Source organism: Esox lucius, chromosome 12 (genome assembly GCF_011004845.1).
Source record: "Esox lucius isolate fEsoLuc1 chromosome 12, fEsoLuc1.pri, whole genome shotgun sequence".
Lineage (NCBI taxonomy): Eukaryota > Metazoa > Chordata > Actinopteri > Esociformes > Esocidae > Esox > Esox lucius.
In genome coordinates this window covers 7,252,778-7,272,140 of record NC_047580.1, presented here as the reverse complement: position 1 = coordinate 7,272,140, position 19,363 = coordinate 7,252,778, and the positions used below count along the sequence as shown (strand labels likewise).

At 42.7% G+C, this 19,363-nt stretch overlaps 1 protein-coding gene across 1 annotated transcript in view; it reads left to right on the top strand.

Annotated features, from left to right (window-relative positions):
* Positions 1–15,190, top strand: part of LOC105025740 (transcription initiation factor TFIID subunit 4) — a 29,443-nt gene extending 14,253 nt beyond the window's left edge. Inside the window, exons 4-15 of the mRNA XM_010896668.5 lie at positions 1,782–1,922; positions 1,997–2,119; positions 3,242–3,331; positions 3,429–3,677; positions 4,404–4,539; positions 6,315–6,429; positions 6,572–6,741; positions 6,822–6,952; positions 7,157–7,282; positions 8,050–8,106; positions 8,270–8,389; positions 14,489–15,190. Coding sequence (XP_010894970.2) covers positions 1,782–1,922; positions 1,997–2,119; positions 3,242–3,331; positions 3,429–3,677; positions 4,404–4,539; positions 6,315–6,429; positions 6,572–6,741; positions 6,822–6,952; positions 7,157–7,282; positions 8,050–8,106; positions 8,270–8,389; positions 14,489–14,653 — 1,623 coding nt within the window. The 3' untranslated portion in view covers positions 14,654–15,190. The remainder of the gene's footprint in view (positions 1–1,781; positions 1,923–1,996; positions 2,120–3,241; positions 3,332–3,428; positions 3,678–4,403; positions 4,540–6,314; positions 6,430–6,571; positions 6,742–6,821; positions 6,953–7,156; positions 7,283–8,049; positions 8,107–8,269; positions 8,390–14,488) is intronic.
* Positions 15,191–19,363: the final 4,173 nt, after the last annotated feature.

Genomic DNA, 19,363 nt, shown 5'->3' with positions numbered 1-19,363 from the left:
CATGTACAGGGTGACATTTGTCAACATGTATGCTTAACCTTAGCCTAATCTAATTCACAACACCGATGTTAAATGTTACTCTTAACATATCATTCTTTTTATTTTGTAGGATAAAAGTTTTTGCAAATAAGTTCCATTATATGGTTTACATAATGCATTGTACTGTACCCCAATTTGACATCATACAAATTCAGCTGTATCAGATTTGCCCATGCTAAGTCACATACTCCCCTGAGACCAGCGTTGGTCAGAGATGGGAAGTAGTTATGATGGCCTCTATTTACTTGTTTTCCTTAGCAATAGCTGTCTTTAATTCAGTTCCGGCTCTAGCCTTTTGTGTGCCCCAAGCAAAATTTTATATTGAATTGGACATCCCACAAAAATACACTCACCTAAAGGATTATTAGGAATACCTGTTCAATTTCTCATTAATGCAATTATCTAATCAACCAATCACATGGCAGGTGCTTCAATGCATTTAGGGGTGTGGTACTGGTCAAGACAATCTCCTGAACTCCAAACTGAACGTCAGAATGGGAAAGAAAGGTGATTTAAGCAATTTTGAGCGTGGCATGGTTGTTGGTGCCAGACGGGCCGGTCTGAGTATTTCACAATCTGCTCAGTTACTGGGATTTTCACGCACAACCATTTCTAGGGTTTACAAAGAATGGTGTGAAACGGGAAAAACATCCAGTATGCGGCAGTCCTGTGGGCGAAAATGCCTTGTTGATGCTAGTGGTCAGAGGAGAATGGGCCGACTGATTCAAGCTGACAGAAGAGCAACTTTGACTGAAATTACCACTCGTTACAACCGAGGTATGCAGCAAAGCATTTGTGAAGCCACAACATGCACAACCTTGAGGTGGATGGGCTACAACAGCAGAAGACCCCACCGGGTACCAATCATCTCCACTACAAATAGAAAAAAGAAGCTACAATTTGCATGAGCTCACCAAAATTGGTCAGTTGAAGACTGGAAGAATGTTGCCTGGTCTGATGAGTCTCGATTTCTGTTGAGACATTCAGATGGTAGAGTCAGCATTTGGCGTAAACAGAATGAGAACATGGATCCATCATGCCTTGTTACCACTGTGCAGGCTGGTGGTGGTGGTGGTGTAATGGTGTGGGGGATGTTTTCTTGGCACACTTTAGGCCCCTTAGTGCCAATTGGGCATTGTTTAAATGCCACGGCCTACCTGAGCATTGTTTCTGACCATGTCCATCCCTTTATGACCACCATGTACCCATCCTCTGATGGCTACTTCCAGCAGGATAATGCACCATGTCACAAAGCTCGAATAATTTCAAATTGGTTTCTTGGACAATGAGTTCACTGTACTGAAATGGCCCCCACAGTCACCAGATCTCAACCCAATAGAGCATCTTTGGGATGTGGTGGAACGGGAGCTTCATGCCCTGGATGTGCACCCCACAAATCTCCATCAACTGCAAGATGCTATCCTATCAATATGGGCCAAAATTTCTAAAGAATGCTTTCAGCACCTTGTTGAATCAATTTCACGTAGAATTAAGGCGAAAGGGGGTCAAACACAGTATTAGTATGGTGTTCCTAATAATCCTTTATGTGAGCGTATGTCATGAGTTTAGAAAAATATTTGCTGTGAGAGTAGTTCAGGGGGTATGTTTAGGTCATTTTGTCACAAAATACAGGAACAACGCTCTTAATGTGAAATCTACTACAGTGTTGACGCTACATCTCGATCTATCCCTGGTGTTAGTTTTCTCTGACCCCTTGGTTTCCTCTGTCCCCTCTCCGTTAGGGCACCATTATGCTGGGGGGAGCGGCTGCCACGCCCGGCCACACCCCAGTGCAGCCAGGCTTGGCTGCCGCACTCACACAGAGAGCAGGAACCCCTGGAGCTACCGGGACATCAGGGACCCCCACAGCCTCCAACATCACGGTGAGATGGTCCTCCTCTGCTCTCCCTGTCATGTCTACGTGGTGGTGCAGGGGTGCTAACTGCTGTCTGTGCAGGAAACCCTGGACAATGTAAAGAAATGCAAGAACTTCCTGTCCACGCTGATCAAGCTGGCATCGAGTGGGAAGCAGTCTGCTGAGACCACAGCCAACGTCAAGCAGCTGGTCAAGAGCCTGCTGGTACGTCTGTCTGGCATGCTGTTTCACTGTCTTCACTATTTGTCTGGCTCGCAGTCTGTCTCTCTTTCTGTCTGGCTCGCAGTCTGTCTTCACTATTTGTCTGGCTCGCAGTCTGTCTCTCTATTCTGTCTGGCTCGCAGTCTGTCTCTCTTTCTGTCTGGCTCGCAGTCTGTCTCTCTTTCTGTCTGGCTCGCAGTCTGTCTCTCTTTCTGTCTGGCTCGCAGTCTGTCTCTCTTTCTGTCTGGCTCGCAGTCTGTCTCTCTTTCTGTCTGGCTCGCAGTCTGTCTTTCTTTCAGTCTGGCTCGCAGTCTGTCTTTCTTTCAGTCTGGCTCGCAGTCTGTCTCTCTTTGTCTCTTTCTGTCTAGAAGTCTGTTTCTCTTTCTGTCTGTCTCGTAGTCTGTTTCACTTTCTGTCTGTCTCGTAGTCTGTTTCACTTTCTGTCTGTCTCGTAGTCTGTTTCACTTTCTGTCTGTCTCGCAGTCTGTTTCTCTTTCTGTCTCGCAGTCTGTTTCTCTTTCTGTCTCGCAGTCTGTTTCTCTTTCTGTCTCGCAGTCTGTTTCTCTTTCTGTCTGTCTCGTAGTCTGTTTCACTTTCTGTCTCGCAGTCTGGTTCTGTGTCTGGCTGTCTCCCAGTCTGGTTCTGTGTCTGGCGGTCTCCCAGTCTGGTTATGTGTCTGGCGGTCTCCCAGTCTGGTTCTGTGTCTGGCTGTCTAGCAGTCTGGTTCTGTGTCTGGCTGTCTAGCAGTCTGGTTCTGTGTCTGGCTGTCTAGCAGTCTGGTTCTGTGTCTGGCTGTCTCCCAGTCTGGTTCTGTGTCTGGCTGTCTCCCAGTCTGGTTCTGTGTCTGGCTGTCTCCCAGTCTGGTTCTGTGTCTGGCTGTCTCCCAGTCTGGTTCTGTGTCTGGCTGTCTCCCAGTCTGGTTCTCTGTCTGGCTGTCTCCCAGTCTGGTTCTCTGTCTGGCTGTCTCCCAGTCTGGTTCTCTGTCTCGCTGTCTATTTCGCTGTTTGGCCGTTTGTTTCTTTGCCTGACCATCTGTTTCTCTGCCTCGCTACCTGGGATTTTGTTTCTCTGCCTGTCTGCCTCTTCCACTCTGTCTCTTTCTGTCTGCATTTGTTTACACCACAGGAGGGTCACATTGAAGTAGAGGACTTCACCAGTCGGTTATACCAGGAGCTCAACTCTTCTCCCCAGCCATATCTTGTGCCTTTCCTCAAGGTGACACTCTAGTCTTTTTTAAAAATCAATGCAAGCAGCCAGAAATGCAATGTAGATGAGAGAATGACCTGTGCCCTTCACCTGTCCACACCTCCAGAGGAGTCTCCCTGCGCTGCGTCAGATGACCCCGGACTCGGCAGCCTTCATCCAGCAGAGCCAACTACCCCAGGCCAGCGTCAAGCCTGCCTCCTCCTCTGCCCTGACTGCTGTGGTACTAGGGGGGGCGTCCATAGCGCAGAGACAACCTCAGAACAGCAGCACCACTAGCAGCCCCGGAGCCAAGGGGACCCTGCCGCAGTCCCCTGGCATTAGCCTGGCCCAGACACCTCAGAGCAAGCCTGGCCTGGTATACTACATCATCATGATAATTCAAAAAGAGTTTTAACGTATTGTATAATCTGGGGCGTCTTGGTGTCTTCATGGCATAAGGAGTTATGTGATTCCTCTGGTCTGTTTTTGGAATCTTTCTATCTGTCTCTCCTTTGGTCTTTGTCCCTCTGGTCTTTGTCCCTTGGTCTTTATCTGTCCCTCTCGGCTCTCTCTGTCCCTCTGGTCTTTCACTGACCCTCTGGTCTCTCTTTCTGGTTTCTGTGTGTTTCTCAGTTCAATGTTTTTCATTGCCATGCAAACATATTTAGGCAGCAACAATAATACTGTGTCTAAAAAGAAAGGAAAAACAACTAACATGAGAAGTGTACACAACTAAGAAAACAAACAATCAATAAATCAGGGCTATTGTCTTTTAATGACAGGCTAAGACATATTCAGCTCCAAGATCTACGGTCTCTATGATTTCTTCAAAAATACATCTAAATTCTCTCCTCAACGCACAGTTAGAAATCTGTCAATTATTTTATGTCAGGATATAAATAGTTCTAATTAAATAAAATTTAGAACAGTGGAATAGAGTTTATTAATTTTCGACTTTACCTGACCCACAGTCTTCACAAAGTCTTATCCAAGTAGTTTTTTTAAATGACGTCCTGTCTCTTTAGCCAGGCTATCATCACTTCGTCTGTACGTTGTTAATAACTTCCCGTTCCTTTGGTCTGTCTGCGTGGTCTGTCGGTAGATTACGTCCCAGCAGCAGGGGGCGATGGCGAGGCCCCGGGGGACTCTGGCCCAGTCACCTGTGGTTCCGCTCCGAGGCCAGCACAACAGCCGCATCGTCATGGGACAGACACATGTGGTCAAACCGCTACAAACAGGTGGGTGGGTGTTTTCTATTGACTTTATACTCTGAACTTCCTCTGGCCTTTCAACACTTTGGGACTAAAAGGTTCGATCTGCGCAAAGCCTACTCATTGAGCATCTAGGTTTCAATTTTGTAGGAAGTTTATATCACAAATTAAAGCTTATGGTTTTGAAGTTTCTATTTGGGTTTGGCCAAGAGGTTTCTGTCTGGCAGTTAAACCTACTTAATTTTAAATGGTAGTGAAATGTAGTGATCATTTTATGTTATAATTCACTTTTCACTTGCTTTAAATGGTGGTTGTTTGTAAATTGACTTGCACAAATCTGATATCTAACATGCGAAGGACCCCTACAAACAACTTCGGAAGTGTGTTGGTTCTGACTGTGGCTGGCTTCTGCTATCTAGTGGAAACAGCAGGTGTGTGTGTGTGTGTGTGTGTGTGGTGGGGGGTTAGGTCTTACTGAACGAATGGGGACCAAATGTCCCAATGAGTATAGTAAAACCAGAAAAAATTTACCTAATTGGTACCTTTTGCCGGTCCCCGTGAGGCAAAAGTCAATTTCCAGCTCAGGGTTTAGGTTTAGGGTCAAACTTACAATTGGATTTTATAGTTAGAATTTGGGTTTCTTTAAGGTCCAGGCGTTGTTGGTTAAGTTTAGGGTTAAGGTTAGGTATTACATCTAGGTAAAGTTACTTTATTGAGGTTAAGGTTCGATTAGGGTTAGGTTAAGGTTAGGTTTAGGGTTAAGCTTAGGGCAAGGGAGCATGCAATTTCTATTTTATACAAACGTGTGTGTGTGTGTGTGTGTGTGTGTGTGTGTGTGTGTGTGTGTGCGCGTGCATCAATGAGTGTCGGTGTTACAGAGAAGTTGTGTATTAGTATGTGACAAGGCTTTTTGTTTTTAAATTACTCAAGTGCTTTTGGCAGTTTCTATAAGTGTATTTAATCGGACAAATTATAGTGTGTGTGTGTGTGTGTGTGTGTGTGTGTGTGCGCGCACTCTTCTGCTGGGTTTAGCTGAGAATGGTATGGAAACACCACCCCCTTATGACATATGTATGTAACTGTATGCTAAATGGATGAAGCGCATTCGGTTAATCAAATTAAGCCATGAGGCCACTGTGGTTATACGCAACTCCCAGAAAGCCAGAAACCTAGGAGGAAACACAGACAGGAGTCAAGCCTGAGGATTTTCCTGTTCCTTTTCTGGCTGGGATATCTAAGAATACATTGTCCTTGACATAGTTAACTTATTTATGACTTGCAAATGTTTATCTGGCTTTTTTGTTTAGCCTACCATTGTGACTATGAAGCTGTGGAAGTCTGCCCATATACCACGCCCTCTCATGCTTTATTACTTAAATATGAATGGTTGAGGTGACCGTAACAATAGTGTCTGACTGTAACGGTTCTCTCTGTCTGCATCCCCTCTCTCAAATCAATTCAGTTTAAGTTTAAGGGCTTTAATAATAATAAAAACTATTCTAAATTTTTTTAAAGTAAATAAAAAATGAACAAAATCTAAGATCTATAAACTCATCCAGGGAATTTGAATGTTCTATTATGTACAATGATGTAAAAAGGCGCAGGTAGTTGCAAGTGAGAATGACCAGGGAAAATAAGTAAAAACATATGGGTTATATTGACAGTGTTGTGTGTACTCCACTGGTTGCCTCATCCTCATGGGTACCTGCCTTGCTGATGTGGTTGCACATTGAGGGATTTCACCTAACAGATATGAGTTTCTCAATGTTGAATTGGATTTTCTCTGTCTGTGTCTGTCTCAGTTTCTGTAGTGAAGCAGGCTCTAGCCCCAGGCACCAAGGTGACAGTGGGGCCCCTGTCTATGGCCTCTGTAGCCCAGAAGAACAAGCTGAAAGAGGCTGGCGGAGGAACCTTCAAGTATGCTAAAAACACAGACCCAAACATACATATGCACAAATCAGATAGTTTGGGAATTCTTCGTCTGAAAGAGAGGCCTTCAAAACTCTCCATCTTTCGCTCATTACTTGTCTCTCTCTAAAACGGTCTCCCTCCCATCCAGGGATGATGATGACATCAACGACGTGGCCTCCATGGCTGGAGTCAACCTATCAGAGGAGAGTGCCCGTATCCTGGCAACCAACTCTGAGCTGGTTGGTAGTGTGACCCGCTCCTGTAAGGACGAGGCATTCCTCTACACCTCTTCCTTGACCCGACGAGTACAGGAGATAGGTGAGACAGACACACACACACACACATACGACACACACAGGGCCTGACACCCCTCTCCCCCCCCCCCCATGTTTTAACAGGCCGAAGGTTTGGGGTGACTGACCTTGGGCCTGAGGTAATCAACTACGTTTCCCACGCTACACAGCAGCGGCTGCAGGACTTGCTGGAGAAAGCATCTGAGGTGGCGCAACAGAGAAACATCACGTTCAAGGTGAAGGAACATGGCGTCCGTGACTGTTTCTGTTGGTTTACGAGCCGTTGAAGTTGTGTCGTGTCCTCCAAGCCGAGTGGCCGTCCTTGTTATTTCTAAGCCTTCATCTTCAGAAAGCAGTGAAGCGATTTGCCGCACTTCATCGCAGTATCTGACCATTGACCATTTTATCCTGCGATCCATTTTCTCCACACTCTCCTTCAGGAGGAGGATAAGCACGACCAGACGAGCGATGTGAGAGCCCAGCTCAAGTTCTTTGAGCAACTGGATCAGATGGAGAGACAGAGGAAGGAGGAGCAGGAGAGAGAGATCCTGATGAAGGCCGCCAAGGTAACCAGTTTCCTGCCGGGGGCACTCGTACCCTTTACCCAAAGAGAAAGATGGATTAGTCTATGGCAAACCATGTCCACCTAAAATATTAACACGCTCACTATACTTCATTTATTAGTACACGTACCTTTCAGGTATCCTAACCCAGTGCTTCAAAGGCTTCTTCCCCAATTCACCCACATGCCAGACATCCTCTGCCCCCCTCCCCCAGACTGACGGAGGTTTAGTACTCCGAGTTCATGTCTTCACATTGTTAAAACATCATCATCCCCCCCAGTAACTTCAAACGCAGACTAGGGGTCAGGCGGATGACCTCATATATATACTCCATTATGTAGCGGACACTTTCAAACCGAGAAAAAATCTATGTTGGAGTTTTTTGTGTTTTTTTTTATATCACCCTTTTGGGTTTCCAACATGACCTTCACTTTTGAATTTTTTTTTACTTTCTTTCAAGTGCAAAAAGAAAACAGTAGTTGTTAACTGTGTGGGTGTTTGTCTGTGTTCAGAAAGGTTCATGTGATTCCATCCCGATCAAGAGGGATCAGCCAATGAATTAGTGTAATTATGATTCCATAACTGCAGGTGGCAGTAAATCATCAGCATGGCTTTAGGACATCCAACACCGTACAGGTGGCCCACTCATAATAGCAGAAAATGACCGCTTCAAAATGGAGGTGGCCACTAGCAAATGTTTTGCGCCATCTACTGGTCATATGCTGTAAGTGTCAGTAGTGATGGTATTGAATCTGCCCCCCCCCCCCCAGTCTCGATCACGGCAGGAGGACCCGGAACAGCTTCGACTGAAACAGAAGGCCAAAGAGGTGAGGGTGGAGTTATTTCTATTTAGGCAAGGTTTGTGAAATATATTGTTGTGTTTTTCCTAAAGTGTATGTGTGATTGCGTTTGTGTGGCGGATCAGCATGTTTCTGTCAGCTAGGATCTGTGCTCATTCAGTGCCTGTTCCATGTCGTTGTGGTTGTGTAGATGCAACAGCAGGAGCTAAACCAGATCAGGCAGAGGGAGGCCAACATGACGGCCCTGGCAGCCATCGGTCCAAGGAAGAAACGCAAAATGGACTCCCCCTTAAGCGGAGCAACGGCTGAGGTAGAGTTTTAAAAAACAAACGTTGATTCTTGAAAAATAAAAAAAATAAAAATAAAAGCTGGGAAGGTAAACTGTCACTTATTTTGACACATTGAAGGGATTGCATATGGGAGATTAACAAAGCAGATTATCACTGGATTTCTTAATTCTGCATATGTGAGATTAACAAGAGCAGATTAACGCTGGATTTCTTAATTCTGCATATGGGAGATTAACAAGAGCAGGTTACCGCTGGATTTCTTAATTCTGCATATGGGAGATTAACAAGAGCAGGTTACCGCTGGATTTCTTGATTCTGCATACGGGAGATTAACAGAACTTTGAGCTAAAATAACCTTGGTAATTATGAAAAAACACAGTGGCCCTCATTTATCAAAAGTGCGTACACCAAATTTCCAGCGTACACCTGGCATACACCCAAAACCACGGTGACTTTGAGATTTATCAATATGGACGTTGGCGTACGGCACTCTCAAATCCTACGCCAGCTCAGGAGGTGGTGTACGCACGTTTTGAGTTAGTGTGGAAATGCGCATGTTGAGTTATATGTTCTCATCATTTATGTTATATTATGTTGTTTAATTATGATACTGACTGTTGTATACCCAAAATTGTGCAAGAGTTAATTGTGCGCATGTGTGAAGAGACGGGACTTTTATTTTGACCTGTCTCAAGTAAAAAATGTGTAGCCGTATACTCAGCCCCTGCTGCAGTTCCCTCGTGCACTGATGTTATGCCAGTGCAGAGATGTAAACTGAAAATAAAACAGTATTAATAGTCATATTTGGAGTGATCTTTGGTGGATGGATGACAACAAAATATTGCACATGGACATGGCGGAGAGAAATGAAACCTTAACAGCGCAGAAAAGAAAATCCTAACGCACTGACAAACTAAAAGATGTGATATATTATGACCTACTGTAAAAAAAACAACAACATAATTACAAACTTCAGTGTTTATTTTTGTGCAACATGGACTTCAAGGTTTCATTTGTGTGACTTTACCAAAGCATTTGACTTATATGTTTTCCTTCAGATGCGAGTCTGTGCGCTTTACATGACGTTTCAGGGTTAGGCCCGGCAGTTGCGCACGGACTGGGTTCAGTAATAAAAGGCTTTGAATTACCAAAATATAATTCAGACTGACTAAATAATAAAAATGACATTCTTCTTCTTTTAGACAATAATAGAAATAATAATAATAACGACATTCTTCTTCTAAATAACGATAAACGTCATTGATAAATATCATGAAATAATAAGACGAATATTACAAATTGTCATGCAGTTATTAATGTGAATGAATGGTACTCCACATCACATCATCATCTTTTATTCCGCTTTTTAAACTGCCAAATGAAACAATTTTACCTCCCTGGTGATCGTCTCAATCTCCACGTCAGAGAAGTTTCTCTTTTTTGCCGTCTTCCGTGTGTCCATGGCGTAAAATGAGGGCGTGGGGGAAGCGGAGACTTGAATATATAGGGGCGTGTTATTCTAATGACGATCGTTTTCATCCGCGGCATTTATCAAGGGAAGGTATTACGTACACCTGGATTTTAAAGGTACGCACAGTTTCATAAATCAGGCGATGAGGGGAGTGTAAGCAAAATCTTACGCCAACATATACGCCCGTTTCTACGCAAGAATGATAAATGAGGGCCAGTGTGTGTAGACCAATTGATGGCATGCTGTTACTGTGTCAAGCCAGCTAGATACAAGAAAGTAGAGATGACACAGGATATTTTTATAGTATGCTTCAGAAACCTGCTCCAAATAAATGGTATATTATACAAAACAACAAAGTTGAATTATGAAAAAGATAAATTGACTTATTGAAACTCAAGTAAAAATACTAGAAAATTTAGCAATTACAGAGATTTTTCTTAATGTTTTATTACAGACAATTACTAAGCAAAATTATAACTTAATTGATCCAATTCTTCTTGCAAATAAAGTATTACATTTCTTTATTGTAATGATGTGATAAGCATTGCAGCAATGTGTGAAAGACAATTTAAACATGTTCAAATCAAGCCCTTTGAATATGTTTCATCTGATAACGACTTCCAAATTCTAAGACATTACTCTCCTCTAGATTTCTTTCCAATACAATTCCTGCTATCAATTAGGCATTCGATCTGCCACGGTCGACTACATCCATAGTTAATTTGCTGTGGTAGACATGGAATTTAAATGGGTTTAGGTGTAAACAATTTGTTGTTTCCAACTGTACTGCTGCATTATATAGGTTATATATATATATATATATAGGTTTGTTTTGCAATAAATACTAAAACATAACCATAACATTCACTGTAGTGTGATGGAGTTCGTTTCTGGATAACTTCATGCCCAAGGTTTCAAGGTTGGAGTCAGAACACCGGAACACACAATGGCTTCATAGAACCAACTATTTCCCCGGAGTTTATTATTTAAGAGAAGCTTGCAGGCAATAGTTCTTACCAACATTCAGAATATATGCAACTATAGGATTGCAAAGAAAAATAAGAAACACACATCTAATATAAAGTGATACATACAAACTGTTCCTCCCTTTCATGTCTCCAACATATTCTGTGAGGCTATGACGTAACCCCATGACCTTGGGCACTTCATCACTCCTAAGCTATGGCGTAACCCTGTGACCATGGGTGCTTCTTCACCAGGCAGCTGGGCCTCTGTCTCTGAGAAACTGGCAAAAGTGAATCCAACTTAACTTCAACACTGTCTGTATTTCTCCATTCCCACACTCCTGTTCAGTTGCGCCAACCTAGCCTGCTACTCCTTCACGCTCTGTTCTAGTGACCTTCCACCCATGAACAGTTGGTTACTTCACTGATCTCCATCACATAAATGCAGAGTTTGTCCAGTCTGTCAGGTCTTTTCTTGCTTCTCTAACAATTGAATAATTGTCTAACTTCAACTCTGCAAAACATCACGTACACACTTCTCGGTTACTCTTTACTCATAATAGTGCATGTACAGTGGGGAAAAAAAGTATTTGATACACTGCCGGTTTTGCAGGTTATCCCACTTAGAAAGCATGTAAAAGTCTGTAATTGTTATCATAGGTACTCTTCAACTGTGAGTGACGGAATCCAAAACAAAAATGAATTTTAAGTAATTAATTTGCATTTCAATGCATGACATAAGTATTTGATACATCAGAAAAGCAGAACTTAATATTTGGTACAGAAACCTTTGTTTGCAATTACAGAGATCATACGTTTCCTGTAATTCTTGACCAGGTTTGCACATACTGCAGCAGGGATTTTGGCCCACTCCTACATACAGACCTTCTCCAGATCCTTCAGGTTTCGGGGCTGTCGCTGGGCAATACGGACTCTCAGCTCCCTCCAAAGATTTTCTATTGGGTTCAGGTCTGGAGACTGGCTAGGCCACTCCAGGACCTTGAGATGCTTCTTACACTCCTTAGTTGCCCTGGCTGTGTGTTTGGGGTAGTTGTCATGCTGGAAGACCCAGCCACGACCCATCTTCAATGCTCTTACTAACGGAAGGAGGTTGTTGGCCAAGATCTTGCGATACATGGCCCCATCCATCCTCCACTCAATACGGTGCAGTCGTCCTGTCCCTTTTGCAGAAAAGCATCCCCAAAGAATTATGTTTCCCCCACCTTGCTTCACGGTTGGGATGGTGTTGTTTTAGACGGGCCTGGACATGCGCTGGCTTGAGCAGGGGGACCTTGCGTGCGCTGCAGGATTTAAATCCATGACGGCGTAGTGTGTTACTAATGGTTTTCTTTGAGACTGTGGTCCCAGCTTTCTTCAGGTCATTGACCAGGTCCTGCCGTGTAGTTCTGGGCTGATCCCTCACCTTCCTCATGATCATTGATGCCCCACAAGGTGAGATCTTTCTTGGAGCCCCAGACCGAGGGAGATTGACCGTCATCTTGAACTTCTTCCATTTTCTAATAATTGTGCCAACAGTTGTTGCCTTCTCACCAAGCTGCTTGGCTATTGTCCTGCAGCCCATCCCAGCCTTGTGCAGGTCTACAATTTTATCCCTGATGTCCTTACACAGCTCTCTGGTCTTGGCCATTGTGGAGAGGTTGGAGTCTGTTTGATTGAGTGTGTGGACAAGTGTCTTTTATACAGGTAACAAGTTCAAACAGGTGTAGTTAATACAGGTAATGAGTGGAAAACAGGAGGGCTTCTTAAAGAAAAACTAACAGGTCTTTGAGAACCGGAATTCTTACTGGTTGGTAGGTGATCAAATACTTATTTCATGCAATAAAATGCAAATTAATTATTTAAAAATCATACAATGTGATTTTCTGGATTTTTGTTTTAGATTCCGTCTCTCATAGTTGAAGAGTACCTATGATATAAATAACAGACTTCTACATGCTTTGTAAGTAGGAAAACCTGCAAAATCGGCAGTGTATCAAAGTATATAATGCAGTTTTCTATCATTCTACATTTATTCACTAACATTAATACCTTCCTACTACATTAGTCTTCCATAAGCAGCTATGGGTTAGCAATGTTGCTACAGTATTAGCTGAGGAGGAAATGTTGATGGTTTGCAGAGACCAGCTGGGGGTAATCTAATGTCCAATCTTCACTGCAATTGCCCTTTCAGTGCAGAGCAATTGAGGTGCTTTTTGAGGTTAGATTGGTTTAGGTTGGGTTAATAAGCTGTTTTGATTATTATAACTTTCTTATATTAAATGCATTATGAAATAATGACATTTAATGATTTGTGGTGTTGGCTGTGCTTATCACTTAATAATTTATAATTTATTCACATTGCTTTAATAAAATATTTCTGAGTTCAATATTGGCTTTTTATTTAATTAAAGTCAGTCATCATCTCATCTCTGCTCAAATTATCAACCAAACCGCTAAGATAGAAAACCGTGTAACGTTTTATTCATGGTTCCCTCCTCTATTTAGCTAGGCTGACTTTAGTGTTAGGTCTCTAGGTAGTAACTTATTAGCTAGCTGCTTATTCCTTTTTCACTTCCATTGTACCTTCTGACTGTCATTGTCTCGTCAAGGTTTACTCCTTCTGTCTAATTGTGCATTGGCTAGGGGTCGGTGTAGTTCATTGGCTAGGGGTCGGTGTAGTTCATTGGGTAGGGGTCGGTGTAGTTCATTGGCTAGGGGTCGGTGTAGTTCATTGGGTAGGGGTCGGTGTAGTTCATTGGCTAGGGGTCGGTGTAGTTCATTGGGTAGGGGTCGGTGTAGTTCATTGGCTAGGGGTCGGTGTAGTTCATTGGCTAGGGGTCGGTGTAGTTCATTGGCTAGGGGTCGGTGTAGTTCATTGGCTAGGGGTCGGTGTAGTTCATTGGCTAGGGGTCGGTGTAGTTCATTGGCTAGGGGTCGGTGTAGTTCATTGGCTAGGGGTCGGTGTAGTTCATTGGCTAGGGGTCGGTGTAGTTCATTGGCTAGGGGTCGGTGTAGTTCATTGCCAAGTTTATTTTGCTGAACTAAATGTTTTATTTAGACTGGTAAGCCACTTGAAACCACACAAACAAAACTACGATAACTATTGTGCACTTTGAGGAAATGTAAACCAAATATCCCAAATTCCACTTAGAATGCGGTTCTTTTGCACTGTTCAATGTCCATGTTCCTGCTCTGCTTAGAAGTGCATTACAGGGGGGGAAAAACCGCTGCTCCATATTGCTCAATTAATTGTTTCAAAACACTTTAACAAACACCCCCATCAGCTTTTAAGATTATGTGGGTACCATTTGATTTTTGAGTAGTCTATGTAAGAACTCAAGATTTGTAAAAAAAATTGATGAAGGGAATGAAAAATGCAAGCATGACCATAGCTCATGGTTGGGCGGCACTGGAGCGAAATTGGAGTCAGATGGTTACTCTCAAACCTAATTACGCATGACACGCTCCACTCATGCACCACTCTGTTCAATCGTAAGATATTTTTACCTGCTGATAAAACAAGTTTTAGCAACATTTTATGGAGATGAATGATTTGTGTTTCTGAAGGTGGATATTACCTATAGTTATCAAAAAATGACAAATATTTTGGTTCAGCACAAATGAAAAAAATCCCATGTCTTTCTCTGCTCACCCCAACTCCCTTCCCTCCTCCCTCTCTGCAGGGGACGGGTTCTGGTCCCTCTCCTTCAGCTGGAGCCAATAGTGGAGGTTCCAGACCTCAGCGCCAGCGTATCACCAGGGTCAATCTCAGGGACCTGCTCTTCTGTCTGGAGAAAGAGAGAGAGAGTAGCCGTTCACACCTTCTTTACAGAGGCTTCCTTAAATAACCCAAGGAGAGACCAGCCAATCCCAACAAAAGACAGCACCCAACTTGAGAGAAGCCAGTTACACAGATATACCTAATGCTTTTACCAAGTAGACCTTGCCTTATTCAAAAAACCAAGAGACATGGATCACTTCACAGCACCTGTTTGGAGTTGAACAAAAATACCATACATATTTGGCCATTTTGGAAGAGATAAAGGTGAACATGTTGACCTAGTTGGCACAGCCCACTATTCAGGACACCGGTTTCTTCATCAATGGAAGAGAGGAACAGCTGAGATTAATACCATTCGAAAGCTTACAAACAGGATTTTCAAATCTATTTCCTGATTTTTTTCAATAGAACGTGTCATTTAGGAACCTTGAGAGTAAATTATTGATTTATTTTTTGTCTTTATATTGGCATGTTTTGTTCCTTAGTTTCACATCATCTGATGTTTTTGGTTTGTTGTCGATTTTCTTTATTTAGTTTTGTTTTTGACTAAAACAACACCAACCTGTATTCAACAGGATGTTGTGTTCTAACGAAAAAGACAAACTCAAAGGAACTATAGTAGGGTCTAGACTACAAGCACTAGTTTTAAGTCTTTAGATAACAGCCTCTAAATTGGGACAACCATTCAAAGAAGAATGAAACATAATAATTTTCTCTGTGAAACGTAACTTTTTACAAAATTAACTAGAAATTGTATAAATGTTTGACTAACAATTTGTCAGCTTTGAATGATATCAGGTCCAAAACGGCTTATTCTGAGAATGGCATATGTTTGGAAGATTCAGTTTAAATCAAAAGAAGTGCTGTCAAAAGATGATTGATTTCAACTGGAGACAAGAGACCAGCTACACCTGTTCACCCCTCCTTCTCTACTGTACCCTTAAACACGGTTGAGGCTATATGGACATGCCTTGCCCACAAATTGATAGCGTATGTCTTCAGCGAGAGATTTGAGTGTGCGTTCGGTTTATTTAGTTAGTTCAGTAGTCCTAACGAGCCCTTCCCAGCTAGCTAGTTTCTGCTGTCCAGCAGGCAACATTAAGTATGGTGCAAGTGACAGCTTGCTAAAGAAAGTGCTATTCATTTCAATGGGAGAGGGAGAAATAACCTAGTATTCATTAGTATCGTAGTATTGGTCACCATCTGGATGTCACTGCAACATTAGGTTGTGCAAAGACAAGCTGGGGGGAATTACCAGTTCAACTTTGGTGCGTTGAGGTTTTACAGGAGACAAAAGTGTTTTTCCTGCTGCTGTCTTCCTTATTTGTCATTAGGTGATGTTTTGCCAATGCCGCAACTACGTCATAGCCTTACTCCTCACACGCCCCCTTCCTTTGTGCGCCTCTGCCAGTGTTTGCTCGCTGGCTGTGATTTCTGTTGTAGTGACAGCTTCTCCCACTCTCTCTTGTTTGCAAAGTGCAGAACTGAGTTTGAAAGTAGCTAAAAGCTATCAAATGGAGGGGGGCAACACAGTATGCAGTCAGGAGAAGGAATTAGTAAAAGGTGTAGCCAATTTCACCCCAGGGAGAAAGCAAATAACATTAACTGTAGTTACTTTCACTGAAAATGCACAACATTAACTGTTTCGGGGGAAAAATAAAAGTTCCTCAGAAAAATGTTATGGTTTTAATACAGGAGCTAGGCTTATCAGGACAACTTTCTGAACGGATTGAACGTGCCACATGTGTTGCCTGGGCATGTCTGTGTAGCCTTTAGACCTTGATGAAAAAGACATCAGCTGAGGCTACACCTTCTAAGGGAGACTAGTGATACCTGGAATATATTTCACGAGCTGAGCCCATATCTTCAGAGAGAGAGACCAGTGATACCAGGAATATTTCGCCAGATGAGCCCACATCTTCAATAAGAGACTAGTGATACCTGGAATGTTTCACCAGCTGAGCCCACACCTTCAGAGATGCCAGTGATACCTGGAATATATTTCACAAGCTGAGCCCACATCTTTATTGAGAGACCAGTGATACCTGGAATATTAATCACCAGCTGAGCCCACAAGCTCTTCAGAGAGAGATCAGCAATACCTGGAATATATTTCACCAGCTGAGCCCACATCTTCAGAGAGACCAACGATATCTGAAATATTAATGATGCGCTGAGCCCACAAACATCTTCAGAGAGACCAGCGATAGGGCAGCCGTTAAAACTGTGAAACGGTGAGACCTACTTATCAGACTAGCTATTCAGGGCCCTCTTCAAACCTTGTGCCTCTCAGCCCTGTAGCCACCAGCCACTGGCAAACCAGTCCCCTCCTATGCACTGCCCTCTGGTGACCTGGAGGGGAATTGTCATGGAGATGTCATGCTCACAGTAGGGATATAGTTTTTCTTTCATTGTTTAACATCACGCAATAACATGATTCTATGTTTTAACATGTTTAACAAACATAAGTTGATTTGGCTGGTAAAAGTCTGCTGTATTGCCTTGATGTCAAATGAAGCCATAGGAAAGTCATCTAACTCTCCACAACATAACAGGACTCTTGTTCCTCAGTCAATTCTCCATTGAGGTTAAAGGTTTTTGTTTGATTTCTGTTTCACTTTCATGTTTAACTTTGTTTTTGAATCATTTAATGATTATTTATGTCAACATTATCTTTACATAAGATGTGTATAGGTAAAAAAAAAGTTAGGGAGACACACACACACACACACACACACACACACACACACACACACACACACACACACACACACACACACACACACACACACACACACACACACACACACACACACACACACACACACAAAGTCACTTCTCTTGCTCCTGTTAAATCCTATTGAAAGTATTGTTCTTAGGTTTTTATCAGTAGACCATGTCCACTTCGGGTAGCATCAGTAGCCTATTTCTGATTAGGCAGTTAATGGCTGCCATTAGGATGCGATAGAATGTAGAATATGGACACAATACAGACTGCACACCTGTTTTTGAATCCAGCAGTTTCTCAGAGGGTTATTTCCACTTCATATATTGTTCATATTTCATAGTGCACATACAATTGGTTATTTATAAAATATTTATAGAAGGTTTTAGGGAGTATTATATAAAAACACATTGAATCTTTTCTGTTGCCCGTTTTGTTAAGTCTGTTAATAGAATAATATTTTTTTCTCAACACACTTTGGATCTCTTTGCTAATCAATCCGTAATAATGTCTTCATTTTTATACCGTTGGCCGAAACCACTGTTTCTCACTTCTCCCACTACCCATTTCTATCAGAGAACAATTTCAGTGAAACACTGAACAATATAATGTACTAATATCTTGTATATTTTGCACAGCTACTTGTCAATATGTAAATATTTTAATTGAAATAAATGTTTTTAATTGCTATTTTATATAGGATTGAAAGAATGATCTCCTACATTAAAAAAATGGACAAAGAGTGAAGTTGTTGTTCTGTGTTTGCACCCAGACCCAGATAAAACTCACAGGTGAATCCAGACAGACTAACATGATGCATGGGAAGGAGACTGTTTCTAAGCACACACGGACAACTAAAGCATAGTGAATCGTTCTCCCAGTGGAGGGCAGTGTTCTATCACTGTCTGAATGTTTACATCTCTCACACAGCAGTGTAGGCCCATAGCAAGAATCTGGTCAAACTCAGAAAACCAAATCCATTCGCTCTGTGTTTGCTTTAGGGAGGAAACACCATCTCACCTGCACCTATTTGGACATAAACCAAAGTCATTTGAGTCAAGTTACACATAGGAAGAGTTTGCTGGGTGACGAAACCCAATGGGAGGTATTGTATGTCAAAATGCAACAAAAAATGTTTTGGTCAAGACTATATTATTTTTCTCCCTCAATTCCAACACTGCGAAACATCTACCAGCCCAGTAGCTTTTAGAGCATGCCTCTTAAATCAGCAACAACAGCAAGATATCGAAGCTCAGGCTGCCAGGAGACTTAAGCACCTCTAGCAAGCAAAACGGCACCAGGATTCATGTCTGCGGTTCTCTGGCTCCAGTGACTTGAAAATGCAGACTGTTGATCTTTAAGTACACATTGCTGGATTTCTCACATATACAACCGCAGCTTGGGCAGCTCAGCAAGAGCTCACACTAAAGCACACCCGCTAGATCATGTCCCCGTTTCAGATAGTGTGAATATGAGGTTTGTTTCTGTTCACTGCAGTCACTGAATCCCTGTGTCTTAATCTAGTCCATATACCATATGTGGATAGAATCGCAACACTACCTCCATACGAATACTGCTGAAATGTTCATTATTTCTAATCAATTATATATATTCCCATGTCAATATATAACCTCATTGACCAGGACTACTTTTCACTGAATGCTTCGAGAGAGACATACGCCGGAGAGAATCCTGACTGACAGAAATACATAAGCAGTTTGAATCACCAAGAAGCCAAATCCCTTTGAGCAGTGTGGCAGAGAGGGAGAGAGAGAGAGGGAGAGGGAGAGAGGAAGGAGAGCGAGAGACAAGGAGAGAGAGATGGGGAGAGAGGAAGGAGAGCGGGAGAGATGCTAGTTCGTTTGGATGGAACCCTCCCGGTGACTCTCACCCACAGTGCGGTTCTTTATCAGTGGGTGAGGATTAGACAGTGATACTCTTTAGTACATACACACCTCAGCACTAGCACTGTGACGTTGGTGTTTTATCGTAGCCAAGGGAGTGAGGGGGAAGCGGCGGGGTACTAGTGAAAGGGGGCGCCGGCGTTGATGT